The 15373-nt window shown below is 43.8% G+C and overlaps 1 protein-coding gene across 1 annotated transcript in view; it reads left to right on the top strand.

Moving 5' to 3' along the window:
- SYNJ2 (synaptojanin 2) overlaps positions 1-15373 on the top strand; it is a 266841-nt gene that overhangs the window by 103835 nt on the left and 147633 nt on the right. Inside the window, exon 5 of the mRNA XM_075339649.1 lies at positions 623-706. Within this exon, the coding sequence (XP_075195764.1) occupies positions 623-706 (84 nt within the window). The remainder of the gene's footprint in view (positions 1-622; positions 707-15373) is intronic.

The following is a 15373-nucleotide window of genomic DNA, read 5'->3' as shown; positions in this document are numbered from 1 at the left end:
TGACTCAAGCTCTGATGTGCGGTAAAACTGTAAGACAGTTTTGTATAATGTTTCTGTATTCCTCTGCTTGTTTCCTTTCCCTGCTCCTCACAGTCCCACTTTTCCCTCTCCATAAAGTATAATGAACTGTGTTACAGGATATTTGCTTGCAGTCTTTCTATGCAAAATTGATTTTTCACAATTGAAGGTGAGTTCAGGAGACAAGAAGGGGTGGAGGAAGAAGTGTCTGATAAGTGGGGAAAGAAGCTGATTTCTCTGATAAGGTACATTACAAAGTTTCTTATAATTGCTAGTACTATCTTTGTTGAAAGTACAGTTCCTTTTTCAGTGCTCTGTCATTCTCAGAGCATAAAATGTCTTATTTGCATATGTATAAAGACACTAATTACTTGGGAATGCAGCTATAGAAAGAGATATAAAGTTGTCAATGGATTTATGTTTTAAAACCTGCATGCCTACACATGCTGTTTCGGAAAAGAGAGACCTTGCACTAACAGATATCCTTTAATGACTGTAATAGGATTAATAGAGTTAGAGCAGTCAGACTTGTAAACAGTTTAATTTTATTAAAATGCCTATATATTGTGAGACAGATATGATCATATGTGCCATTGCTTTACAGACAATCTACATGGATGATGATGTTTCCTCCTTTGTTCAAATCAGAGGATCTGTCCCGTTATTCTGGGAACAACCAGGACTTCAGGTAAAGTTTCTTTCAGGTTAATTTGATAATGACTGACCATCTACAGGGAACCAGGTTTCTGTCACCTAATCTGAGAGCAGCATTATGTAGAGATAGTGAATGTGATTCCAGTAACACCATATGTCAGTTAGGGTACCTTCTCACTAAACGACGTAGCAGCGATTCTGACCACGATATGACCTGGTCAGGTTCGCTGGTGCGTCACTACATGGTCGCTGGTGAGCTGTCAATCAGGCAGATCTCACCAGCGACCAGTGACCAGCCCCCAGCGACACGTGGAAGCGATGCTGCGCTTGGTAACTAAGGTAAATATCGGGTAGCCAAGCAAAGCGCTTCACTTGGTTATCCGATATTTACCTTGGTTACCAGCGCACACCGCTTAACGCTGGCTCCCTGCACTCGTAGCCAGAGTACACATCGGGTTAATAAGAAAACTGCTTTGCCTATTTACCCGATGTGTACTCTGGCTAGGTTTATAGGGAACAGGGAGCCAGTACTGGCAGCCTGAGAGCGGCTTATGCTAGTAACCAAGGTAAATATCGGGTAACCAAGCAAAGCGCTCTGCTTGGTTTCCCGATGTGTACCTTGATTACCAGTGTCCACAGCTTCCAGATGCCGGCTCCCTGCTCCGTGCACATTCAGATTGTTGCTCTCTCGCTGTCAAACACAGCGATGTGTGCTTCATAGCGGGAGAGCAACGTCCAAAAAATGAATCAGCACTGTGTGTAACAATCAGCGATTTCACAGCAGGGGCCAGATCACTGCTCAGTGTCACACAAAGCGAGATCCCTAATGAGGTCACTGGTGCGTCACAAAAACCGTGACTCAGCAACGATCTCGCTAGCAATCTCACTAGCGATCTCGCTATGTGTAAAGTACCCCTTACAGAGCTGACTCCTGTAGTTTTGATAAGATCACTGTTTTATCAGCATGAGATAATCACTAAGGAACTAGTAAACCTGCTGCTAGGTAGTGAAGCATAAGCATATACTGTGTATAACTCCGCCTACCACTGATTAGCAGCTTTCAGGAAGCTAATGTGGCACCCCTGCAGCGGTCGAACCACTCAGATCCGGGGGTTGCTCTAGGGTCTCCGGACTCGGCGGCTCGCTTCCACTTCAAATGTAAAGGGGGGTATTTACAGGGGAGTGAGAGTTCGTGACGCCACCCGTGGTTCGCGGTAAGGGGAGTACCGCCGCTGCCGATGGGAGTACCCGGGGGAGATGGAGTGTGGCAGACAGATGACGTTCCCTCCACGGGTAGGGGAAGCCCCGGGACTCTGGATGATGGAGGTGTAGGGGAGCGTGGTGCAGATTGGAAGCAGGGGAGGACAGCGTACTCACTCAGGCAGTGTTGACCGCAAAGCAGACTCTGACACAGGCTAAGCCTGGTACCTTTCTCCAATATCCTGCGACCGGGTCTCCGATTCCTTCGGTCCCAGACCACCATCTGTGACCTAGCCAAAAGTCCCACAGGGAGCTCCATCTCCCAGCTCCTCGCTCTTTGGGAGCTACTTCTAATCTGACTAAGCTTTGCTCTCCACTTCCTTTCACTGACTTCCTCGCTCCCACCAGTCTGCCTGACCCCTAGGCGAGTGGCCTTGTTCCAGCTTAGCAACCCACTGGTGTGCCTAACAGGGTGAGGTGTGACTAGGATTTGAATGCTGATGGAGCAATACCAACGGTTGGGATCCCAGAACCATGGGGGGGTTGAGTCCTGCACCAAAAGAGAAAGGAGTGCAGTGCCCTGTGACACCTTGACTAGTTCAGGGGCGTCACACTAACATTCAGTGATATGGGCGGGTTAGTCGGAGCTCAACATTCACAGAACTGAGATCTGATAAAACATTGATTTTATCAAAATGGCAGGATGCAGATAAGTAAGTTACACATCCCTCAAATTAGGGTCTCTGTCTCTACATTATGCTGCTTTGATAGGGTAGCAAAAACCTGGTGACACATATCCTTTACCCAGTTTTGCTCCTGAGTATTTTGGACCTTCAAAACCAGACAGTTTTTAGTTATTTCTATATTATACTGTACTGAGGTTTTATTTGCTTAACTGTCCATGATGATAAGTTAGTCTGGTTCTTACGATGACTCCCATAGACTGCCGGAGCAAAGTCTGCTCATGCCTGTCCTCTGCTATTCCACAGATACCCGATGTCTGTGTTCATTAGTCTACGGTAGTGAGTATTGTTAGGCTAAGGGGCACAATCCCCAATGATCAAACATCTATCATATATCCAGTATCAAAGATTTTGGGTGAACAATTTATTAATTTATTGCAACCAAAGAAGCAAATTATTGCACAAAGACAGAAAGCATATTCATTTAATACAAGCCGTGTATGAGCCCTGCTATAGCCTATTAGAAAAAGCAAATTTCTCTTCCTATAGTAGGCCACTTTTTTTCCCCCCTTTTCTTTCTCAAGAGGTTATTTAACTATAGTAGGACAGTCTTTCGCCTTTGTGTTACATTTATTCTTGTAATTTAACTGAAAACTAAACTAAGCAAAATGGAAGTATATGTGCAGACCGTTCTGAAAATATTCTGTTGAGAACATCCCCATCTGATGGAGAAACAAGAAAATTTCCTCAGAACATGCGGTGTATACTGTACCAAAAATGTCTGTAAAAGGAATACCTTTAATCTGTCACCAGATTTTTGCTGCCCCATGTGAGAGTAGCCTGATGTAGGTACAGACATCCTGATTCCGGTGATGTGTAACTGAATGCAGAGCACTATGTAACCCTGCCATACCACTGATTGGCAGCATTCTGCCTATGCACAGTATACACAAAAAGCTGTGAATTAGGGGTGGGGGAGGGTAGTATACAGAACTCATTAATATGGAGGACAACATGGTAGCAGGTTTACTAGTTCTCTAGTCAATGGCGTACAGCTAATAGCAGCAGATCACACGGTCGCTATGGGGCCCGTGAATTGGGAGGGCCCATCACCACACATTCCATTTCGCCTTTACAATTGAAAGCAATGATGAAAGCAGGAGCAATCCGCTTCATCTTCCATCATTATTCCACAGTGGGCCCGATGACGTCACTTCATTGCTCCAGATCTGCCGAGCAGTGAATAGCTTTAGAATGCACGTCATAGAGACCGGAGCAGCTGGGGAACAGGAGAGGTGAGGATTTATTTATTTTATTCAGTGAGTACATTGTGGTGTTCATAATGCTGCATGGAAGACTAAAGGGTACTTTACACGCTACGATCTCGCTATCGAGATCGCTAGCGAGCGTACCCGCCCCCGTCGGTTGTGTGTCACGGGCTCACAACATCACTAGGAACAGTCACGCATACTTACCTGCCTAGCGACGTTGCTGTAACCGGCGAACCACCTCCTTTCTAAGGGGGCGGTTCGTTCGGCATCATAGCGACGTCACACATAGCGATGTGTGCTGCCGCAGGAACGAGGAAAAACCTCGTTACTGCACATACAGCGATTTTTGGTAAATAAACAACCTCTCCAAAACTAACGATTTTTACCTCTTTTGCGATCGTTGAAGGTTGCTCGTACGTGTCACACGCTGCGATGTCGCTAATGAAGCCGGATGTGCGTCACAAACTCCGTGACCCCGACGATATATCATAAGCGATGTCGCAGCGGGTAAATGGCCCTTATGGGGTGTGCATTATACTATATAAAGGACTATGGAGAGTGTATTATTCTACATGAAGGACTATGGGGTGCATTATACTATATGGAGAGCTATGGGTAGTGCATTATAGTATAGGGAGGACTATGGGGGTGCATTTTACTGTATGGAAGATTATGGGGCGCATTATTCTATATGGAGGACTATGGAGAGTGCATTATACTATATGGAGGACTGTGAGGTGCATTATACTACTTGGAGGACTATGGGGTGCATTATAATATATGGAGGACTATGGGGTACATTATACCATATGGAGATCTATAAGAAGTGCATTATATTATATTAAGGATTATGGGGAGTGCATTAAAATATATTGAGGACTATGGGGTGCATTGCACTAAATGGAGAACTATGGTGAATAAATTATAGTATATGGAGGACTATGGGAGGTGCATTATAATATACAGTGCCTTGCAAAAGTATTCGGCCCCCTTGAATTTTTCAACCTTTTCCCACATTTCAGGCTTCAAACATAAAGATAAAAATTTTAATGTTATGGCGAAGAATCAACAACAAGTGGGACACAATTGTGAAGTAGAACGAAATGTATTGCTTATTTTAAACTTTTTAAAAAAATAAATAACTGAAAAGTGGGGTGTGCAATATTATTCATCCCCTTTACTTTCAGTGCAGCAAACTCACTCCAGAAATTCATTGAAGATCTCTGAATGATCCAATGTTGTCCTAAATGACTGATGATGATAAATATAATCCACCTGTGTGTAATCAAGTCTCCGTATAAATGCACCTGCTCTGTGATAGTCTCAGTGTTCTCTTTAAGGCCCCTTTCACACGTCCGTGAAAATCACGCACGTGTTTCACGGACGTGTCAAAGGTGCGTTTTCCCCTCCGTGAGCCATGTTTATGGCACACTTGTGTTCTCCGTGTGTTATCCGTGATAACACACGGAGAACGAGAACTTTCAACTCACCTGTCCCTGGCGTCATTGTCCGTGGTGCTGATCTTCGGTCTCTGGTCCTGCCGACTCCCCCCTGCTGCTGCTTCCGGCTGCAGTGAAGTGAATAATAAATGAGCATAATGATCATCGGTCGGCAGCAAGTGACAGCAGCGGCAGAGACAGGAGGGCAGGAGAAGGTGAGTAAAGATTTGTTATATTTTTCTCCAACACCTGAGTTTTCTCCGGCGCATGTCACACGGGACCGCATCCACTCTACATCCGTGTGGTCCGTATGCGGGCCGTGTGACACCCGTGCTGCCGGAGAAAAACGGACATGCATCCATGTGGAGCACACAGGCTCACGTCTGTTCCACACGGAGGCACGGGCCAATGGCTGCACACGTGCGTGCACATAAACCCATTGATTTTAATGGGTTTACGTGTGCCCGTGTCTCCGGTACATGTGGGCATGGACCTAGCACGTACTGGAGACACGTGCGTGTGAAGGGGGCCTAAAGCACAGATAGCATCATGAAGACCAAGGAGCACAACAGGCAGGTCCATGATACTGTTGTGGAGAAGTTTAAAGCCAGATTTGGTTACAAAAAGATTTCCAAAACTAAACATCCCAAGGAGCACTGTGTAAGCGATCACATTGAAATGGAAGGAGTACCATACCACTGCAAGTCTAACAAGACCCGGCCGTCCATCCAAACTTTCATCTCAAACAAGGAGAAGACTGATCAGAGATGCATCCAAGAGGCCCATGATCACTCTGGATTAACTGTAGAGATCTACAGCTGAGGTGGGAGAATCTGTCATAGGACAACAATCAGTCGTGCACTGCACTAATCTGGCCTTTATGGAAGAGTGGTAAGGAGAAAGCCATTTCTCAAAGATTTTCATAAAGAGTGTTTTAAAGTTTGCCACAAGCCACCTGGGAGACACCAATCATGTGGAAGAAGGTGCTCTGGTCAGATGAAACCAAAATCGAACTATATGGGCACAATGCCAAATGATATGTTTGGCGTAAAAACAAGACAGCTTATCACCCTGAACACACCATCCCCACTGTCAAACATGGTGGTGTCAGCATCATGGTTTGGGCCTGCTTTTCTTCAGCAAGGACAAGGTTGATGGTTAAAATTGATGGGAAGGTGGATGGAGCCAAATACAGGACCATTTTTGAAGAAAACCTGTTGGAGTCTGCAAAAGACCTGAGACTGGGACGGAGATTTGTCTTCCAACAAGACAATGATCCATAACATAAAGCAAAATCTACAATGGAATGGTTCACGAATAAATGTATCCAGGTGTTAGAATGGCCAAGTCAAAGTCCAGACCTGAATCCAATCGAGAATCTGTGAAAAGAGCTGAAAACTGCTGTTCACAAACACTGTCCGTCCAACCTCACTCACCTCGAGCTATTTGTAAAGGAAGAATGGGCAAGAATTTCAGTCTCTCGATGCGCAAAAGTGATAGAGGCATATCCCAAGTGACTTGCACCTGTAATCGCAGCAAATGGTGGCGCTTCAAAGTATTAACTTAAAGGGGCTGATTAATATTGCACGCCCCAATTTTCAGTTATTTATTTTTTTAAAAAGTTTAAAATAAGCAATACATTTTATTCACCTTCACAATTGTGTCCCACTTGTTGATTCTTCACTATAACATTAAAATTTGTATCTTTATGTTTGAAACTTGAAATGTGGGAAAAGGTTGAAAAATTCAAGGGGGCCGAATACTTTCGCAAGGCACTCTATGGAGAACTATGGAGTACATAATACTAAATGGAAAACTATGGGGTGCATTATACTATATGGAGGACTAAGCAAATGCAATATAATATATGGAGGACTATGGGGCGTGGATAATAGTATATGGAGTACTATGAAGAGTGCATTCTACTATATCGAGGTCTTATGGGAGTGCATTATACAATATGGAAGATTATAGGATGCATTATACTATATAGAGGACTACGGAGTGTGCATTATACAGACATGGCCGAAAGTGTTGGCACCGTTGAAATTGTTCCAGAAAATGAAGTATTTCTCCCAGAAACGTTTTGCAATTACACATGTGTATTTCCTTTGTGTGTACGGGAACAAGACAAAAAGTGTGAGACTAAAGGCAAATTAGACATAACTTCACACAGAACCATCAAGATGGCCCAGACAAAAATGTTGGCATCCTGAACTTAATATTTGGTTACCCACCCTTTGGAATAAATAACTGCAATCAATCGCTTCCTTTTACCATCAACAACCTTCTTCGACCTCTCAAATAGAATTTTGGACTCTTCTTTTGCAAACTGCCCCAGGTTTCTCAAATTTGAAGGCTGTTTTCTCCCAACAGCAATTTTATTATTTCTCCACAGGTTTTCAATGCAATTTAGATCTGGACTCATTGTTGCCCCTTCAGAACTCTCCAGTACTTTGTTTCCAGCCATTCCTGGGTGTTTCTTGAAGTATGTTTGGGGTCATTGTCCTGCTAGAAAACCCATGACTTAGAACGGAAACCCAGCTTTCTGACACTAGTCATTACATTGCTACCCAAAATCCTTTGGAAATTTTCAGATTTCATGATGCATTGCACAAAATCAACGTGTCCAATGACAGAGGCAGCAAAACAACCCCAACACATCTTTTAATCTCTCCCACATTTGACTGTAGGTACTGTGTTCTTTTCTTTGCAGGCCATTCCATTTTCAGTAAACAGTAGAATAATGTGCTTTACCAAAAAGCTCTATCTTGGTCTCCTCTGTCTACAAAATGCTTTCCCAGAAGGATTTTGGTTATTCACATACATTTTGGTAAACTGCATTCTAGCTTTTTTATGTCTCTTTGTCAGCAGTGGGGTCCTCCTGGATCTCCTGCCATAGTTTTTCATTTCATTCAAATGTTGACAGATAGTTTGCACTGACACGGATGCACCCTTTATTAGAGCTGCTTATCCACCATCTGGACTATCCTGCGTTGCAACCTTTCATCACCTTTTCTCTGTCGTACACATCCAGGGAGATTGCTACAGTGCCATGGGTTGTAGACTTCGGGATTATGTCAGGCACTGTGGACTATAACCTTGAGATTATTGATATTTTTCAACAATTTTGGCTCAGATGTTCTCTTTTTCTTTTTCTGTTCTCCATGCTTAGTGTAGCACACATAGACACACAATGCTAATATTGATTCAACTTCTCCCCCTTTTTATCTAGTTTCAGGTGTGATTTTCATATTGCCCACACCTGTTACTTGCCACAGGGGAGTTTGAATGAGTATCATATGCTTGATACATAGTTGTTTACACACAGTTTGGAAAGGTGGCAACAAGTTTTAGAATTTTGTGTGAAATTATGCCCAATTTACCTTTTTGTTGTGTGTTGTTCCAATTCTCACTAAGGAAATAATCATGTGTATAACAAAACACATGTAACTGCAATCATTTATTGGAATAAATACTTTATTTTCTAGAACAATTTCAAGGTGTCAATACTTTCAGCCATGACTGTATTATTTGGAGGACTATGGGGTGTGCATTCTAATATATTGAGGACTATGGGGCGAAACCACTGACAAGAAACTAATAATCTAGCACTCCATATTATTTAATCAGAAAATGTAATTTTCTTTTAACATCAGGCCTCCAAAGTCCGAGAGGAAAGTTAGTGATTGTCAAATACCTGCTCAGCAGTCTCATTAGTCATAGTCTTTTCTACTTGCAGCACAGAGTATGTACTTTAGAGCAGGGCTGGGTAAAGTGCGGTCTGTGGGCCACATCTGGCCCTCTGGCTGTTCCAGTCCACATACAGATATATCTGAAGGGCTGAACACAGCGGGCCACACTATTCTCTCGATCGCCATCCGTCTGATGCTGCTGCCCTCCACCCAATCTCACCGCTTTTTGCATCGACAGGATGCAGACAGCTGTAAACACATTGGTGGAGAATGGTGCCACTGGCTTTGTCTTCTACCAATAAGTATGAGGCTCAGCAGATGCGATAGCGTCACGTCAATGCATGTGCTGTGTGGAATGTCAGTTCACCGGAGGCTGGAGCAGAGCACCAGGGGAATGGGATCAAGGTGAATATGTGTGACTTTGTTTTTTTTTCTATATGTATGGGATACGAGGGGCTGCTATAAGTCTTTGGCTTTACCCAGAAAGAAACGAGATAGGATGATGAAATTTTACATTTATTCCACACACTCTCCACTGATGTCAGCACACTTCTTACATTGGTATTCCAAGTTCTGTAAGCCTAGTAAAAAGAAGGATTTCGGTTGTGCCTCAAACCAGGCATCTGTATCAGCCATGGCATCAGAAATGGTATGAAATTTGGTAACCCTGAGGTTTTTCTTCAGGTTTATAAACATACGATAGTCGGAGTGAGCTAGATCTGGTTAATAAGGTGGGTGGTCAACCAGCTGGAAGCCCAGCTCTGCCAGTTTTGCTGTGGTCGCTTGTCTTGCAGGAAGAAGATTCCTTTGGACAGCTTGACCCGCCTTTTGGCCTTCAGAGATGCCTTCAATTGGTCCAAAAGTCAAATGTAATACCTTGCAATAATGGTGGAACCCTTTTGAATCTAGTCCACTAGCAGCACGCCCTCCTTATCCCAAAACACAGACAGCATCACCTTAGTGTCTGATTTTTGTACCCTGAACTTCTTTGGATGAGGAGAACCACTGCGTCCACTATGTGGGGCTCATAATCTACATAAAAGGCTATGTGGGGGTTCACTGTATATAGAGGGGCAATGTGTGGCTCATACTGTATATAGGGAGGCCATGTGAGGGCTCATACTGTATATAGGGAGGCCATGTGAGGGCTCATACTGTATATGGGGGCTCATACTGTATTGATGGACTATGTGGTATATAGAGGGGCTATGTGGGGGCTTATACTGTAAATAGGGAGGCTATGTGAGGGCTCGTACTGCATGTTAGATGCTGTGTGGGTGGCTCATACTGTATGTACGGGGTGTGTGGGGGCTCATACTGTATGTAGGGAGACTATGTGGCGGCTCACTGTATGTAGAGGGGCTATGTGGGGGCTCATGCTGTATTTAAGGAGCTACCAATTTTTTTTCCAAAAATAAGCCCTAGCGGGGATTTTCAGCATTTTCAGAGCAATGCTTAAATATAAGCCCTCCCCCGAAAATAAGCCCTAGTCGCAGTTCAATAATGATGTGTCCATACAGCTATAAAAAGGTAAAGAATCCCGCAGGACACTTCTTTATAGACAGCAGGCACCCCACAATCACACTCCCCAGATGCTGAGCAGAGGACCTGCAGTGATCGCACCCCCGCACACATCCGATCTCACACACAAACAATCAGATCGCACACACAAACATCCAATCTCACACACACACACACACACAATCAGATCGCACACATACTCACCACATTCATCGATTCTGATTTCTCAACGATGGCAGAATCCTAGGAGGCAGTGCAGAGGAGCGCAAGGACCTGCCGCAATGCTAGCTTGCAGGACCTGCGGGCCGGACACATGAATTCCTCCCATCAATTCCCTGCATAACACTGGATGTAATGTGTGTGTGTGTGTGTGTGCGTGATCTGCTGTGTGTGTGTATGTGTGTGTGTGTGTGTGTGTGTGTCAGCCAGAAGTAGGGGAGGACGGCATGCAGCACCCACCGGAGATCACAGGGAGGACCTGGGAGCCACGCAGACGTCCAGGTCTGGTAAGTATGAGTCTCCTGGGAACTGGAGGGGTCTGCTTTTTTGGGGGGTAAACTTACCTCCAACCATGTTTCTCCAAAAATAAGCCCTAGTGCATTTTTGGGGGGCAAAAAAAGTATAAGACAGTGTCTTATTTTTGGAAAAACTTTGGATGTAGGGGCTCAGACTGTATACAGGGAGTCTGTGAGGGCTCATACTGTATATGGGGCTTACTATGTATAGAGGGGCTTGTGGTATATAGATGGGCTATGTGGGGGCTCATACTCCATATAAGGGGTCATGTGAGGGCTCACACTGTATATAGGGAGGCTATTTGAGGCCTTGTACTGTATTTGGTGAAGCTATGTGGGGGCTCATACTGTATGTATGGGGTTGTGTGGGGACTTATACTGTATATAGAGAGGCTGTGTGTTCGCTCATACGTTATGTAGGGAGCTACGTGAGGGTTAATTTATAGGGTGGCTTTGTTTTTAGGGTTACGGTATGTCAGCATAGTTACTGTAATTCTGCTCAATATTAAGTGATGCCATTAATATTAATTTAAAATAATTATTAATTTGCTAACATTAAAGAGAATCTGTCAGCAGGTTTTTGATACCCCATCTGAGAGCAGCATAATACAGACAAGAGACCCTGATTCCAGGGATGTGTCACTTACTGAGCTGTTTGTTGTCATTTTGATAAAATCACTGTTTTATCTGCTGCAATTATTTGATTTTAAAACCGGGTTATAATGAGCTCATGAATATGCTGGACTACTTGGCATCACACCAAGTAGTCATCTAATGATAATTTACTGCTGATTAAACAGTGATATTATAAAAGTTACACTACACAGCCCAGTAAGTGATCATGCTGCTCTCAGATTTTGTGGCAAAAACCTGGTGACAGAGTCCCTTAACTCCTTTACAACCAATGATGTACTATTACAGCCTTGGTCGCCTCTCTCTGGTTATCGCGCGCTCCGGAGGCGAGCCCCTGTAAATACTCGCACGTGTCTGCTGATCTGATGAGTAGACATGTGTGGTTAATAGGCGCAGGTGGATCGGAGATCCACCCACACCTGTTAACCCTTTAAATCGTGCTGTAAAACATTGATTCCGCAATTGAAATGGCCACGTCGGCCAGAGAGCACCAGCACTCACAGGAATGCTGCATTTCTGCTGATCAGTTCAATGCTGCTCTGATTAGGAGAAATGCACATGCGATCGGACTGTGCAGTTATAAATTCCCTAGCTGCACTAGTAAAATAAATAAAAAAAGTTTTAAAAAATATGAAAAATTAAAAAAACCTAAAAGTTAATTTGGTATTGCTGCCCAATCTATGAAAATATAAAATCAATTAATCTGATCAGAACATGGCATGGCGAAAAAAAAATAAATCCAAAATTACGATTTTTGGTTGCTGCAACATTTCTTTAAAATGCAATTACAGGCGATCAATTTTTTTTTAACCCCTTAGACAAAAGCAAAAGTATATATGTTTGGTATGTACAAACGCGTACTGACCTGAGGCATCACACTGACAGGTTTACCATATAGTAAACATGGTGAACAAAAAAAAACAAAAAAAAAAAAGCACTGGAATTTCACTTTTTTCACTATTTTTCCCCATTTGGATTTTTTTACCCCCATTTTCTAGTACTCTATATGGTAAAACTAATGGTTTCATTCAAAAGTACAACTTGTCCCCAGTAAATAATCTCCCATGTGGCAATATTGACGGAAAAATAAAAACGTTATGGCTCTCGGAAGACGGTTAGGAAAAAACAAACATGGAAAATTGCTTGGGGTATAGGAGTTAAAATTAAGCAGAATTAATTTCAGCCAAATGGTTCGGTCCTCCATGTGTCACAGTTTCTCATGCGGCTCCTCAGAAAATGAATTGCCCACCCCTGCTATAAAGAACAAATATGCATTATTGTGAGATATCATGAGTAACTGCTATGGAAAGGAAAAAGTGTGATAAATCCTCGAAATGTCACTATAAAAGCCTGTTTATACCTCTCTATGGGCACCTCCTAACTCTACCTTATTTCCTAAAATGTATTTAACACATTCTCAGTTTGATCATATTTAAGAAAAGCAGATGGAGAGTGCAAGTGTTTGATTAAGAGCAGGGAGTGGTTCAATCTCCACCCATCTGAAGAACTTGTGAAATGCCATTGCTTTTCTGGATGGAAATAAGTCCCTTAGGCTTTTCCCTGTTAACCTAGAACATTTGCCCTTTACCGAATATTGAATAGGTTACCTTGCCAAACCACTTTCATCCTTGCATGTCAGTACAATACCGCAATGCCAGGAGGGCATAACGCACTATTCATCATGAAGATCGCATGCATTTCACTTGTTGTAGCAGGTGTAATTCCCTCAACATTTATTCTGCGCTCAATCTTTTGGAACTGGAGTTGCAATTTATTATCAGCTAATTTAGAAGCTATGGAGCAATATTTCACAGTCACCTAGCCAAATGCGTAAATTCCTATGATAGTCTCCCTTCTCTCCTTAAGGGGAATTTTATCTTTCCATTAATAAGTTAGAAAATTTGGCAATTGTGATAGTTACAGAGGACTTTTTATTAGGGATGATCGAATACCACAAATATTCAGCTTCGCGAATATTCGCTGAATAGGTCGCCGCTATGCGAATTTTTGCAAACATTCGATGCGCAATGTAAGTTTATGGGAAACCCGAATAACAACTATTCGGGCTTCCCATAGACTTACATTGCGCATCGAATATTCGCACAGCGGCAAAGCTGAATATTTGTGGTATTCGATCATCCCTAGTTTTTATCGTTTGGGCTTTACCTGGTAAGTTAAAAAGTGGGGATAGTCAAGCTATGCACTGTAAATTTACAAAAGTGCATGCCAGCAGACTTGCATACATTATTGCTGTTAGCTGGCATAGATTGCTTGTTCTGGCACACTGCCAGTCTAAAGATTTGTCTCTTAGTAAACTTGGAAGTAGAGTTGAGCGAGTATCTAACCGTACTCTCTATACTCATAACGAGTACTGTCTAATACTCACGTATTTGTTCCGAATAGTGAGTGCAATGCAAGTCAATGGGGGAATACTCGCAATGTAACGAGTAACCCGAATGCCGTACTATTCACTACTTGCACGAATAGTACGGCATTCGGGTTACTCGTTACTTTGCGAGTTTCTCCCCATTGACTTGCATTGCACACATTATTCGGAATGAATAAGCGAGTATTAGACAGTACTCGTTATGAGTATAGCGAGTACTAATACCGTGTTTCCCCGAAAATAAGACGTCCCCCGAAAGTAAGACATAGCAGGAGTTTTCAGGGATGCTTTAATATAAGACATCCCCTGAAAATAAGACATAGCTGCGGTCAATAATGAAGTGTCATGCAGTGGTGAAAGAGTTAAAGACAGTGCAGGACACTTCATTATAGGCAGCGGGCACCCCCAGAAGAGAGAAGACAGAAGAAAGAAGACCCCTGATCATACTCACCAGAAGCCGACCGGGAGCAGGTGAGCGCATCAAGGTCCTGCAGCGGCGGAACACACACACACACACACACACACACACACACACATAAGAACAGACACACACACATCAGATCACACTCACTCACTCTCACACACACCTCACACACACATCAGATCGCATCCACACACTCACAACATCCAGTGATATCGCTTGCTTCTCGGCAGCGATACTGTGCGTGCAGTGACCTTCCAGGACCTGCCGAGGATCACATGGCCGGAAGCATATGGTATCTCCAGATGTTGTGAGTGCGTATGTGCGATATCGTCAGTGTGTGTGTGAGTGTATGCGATCGGATGTGTGCGTGTATGCTGTCTGATGTGTGAGTGTGTTCTGATGTGTGAGTGGGTGTGTGTGAGTGTATACGATCGGATCTGTGTCGGCAGAAGGCAGAGGAGCACGGCGTGCAGCACAGCTGCTGGGACCGCCCACCGGAGGGCACAGGGAGAAGTGGGGTGTGTGTGTGAGTGTATGCGATCAGATGTGTGCGTGTATACTGTCTGATGTGTGACTGTGTGTGAACGTAAGCGATCGGATCTGTGAGTGTCGCCAGGAGGCAGAGGAGCACGGCGTGCAGCACAGCTGCTGGGATCGTGGGGTGGGTGGGAAGAAGTGGGGTGGGTGTGTGTTTGTGTGTGAGTGTGATCTGATGTGTGTGTGTGTGTGAGATCTGATGTGTGTGTGAGATCTGATGTCAGCCAGACGCAGGGGAGGCATGCAGCGTACCTGATGGGAGATCACAGAAGGATCTGGGAGCCATACAGACGCCCTGGGCTGGTAAGTATGATGATCCTGGGATGGGGGGCGGTCTGCTTTTTGTGGGGGGTAAACTTACCCCCAACCATGTCTCCTCGAGAATAAGACACCCCCT

The sequence above is a fragment of the Anomaloglossus baeobatrachus genome, chromosome 3 (genome assembly GCF_048569485.1).
Source record: "Anomaloglossus baeobatrachus isolate aAnoBae1 chromosome 3, aAnoBae1.hap1, whole genome shotgun sequence".
Taxonomy (NCBI): Eukaryota; Metazoa; Chordata; class Amphibia; order Anura; family Aromobatidae; genus Anomaloglossus; species Anomaloglossus baeobatrachus.
This window is presented reverse-complemented; position numbering and strand designations above follow the sequence as displayed.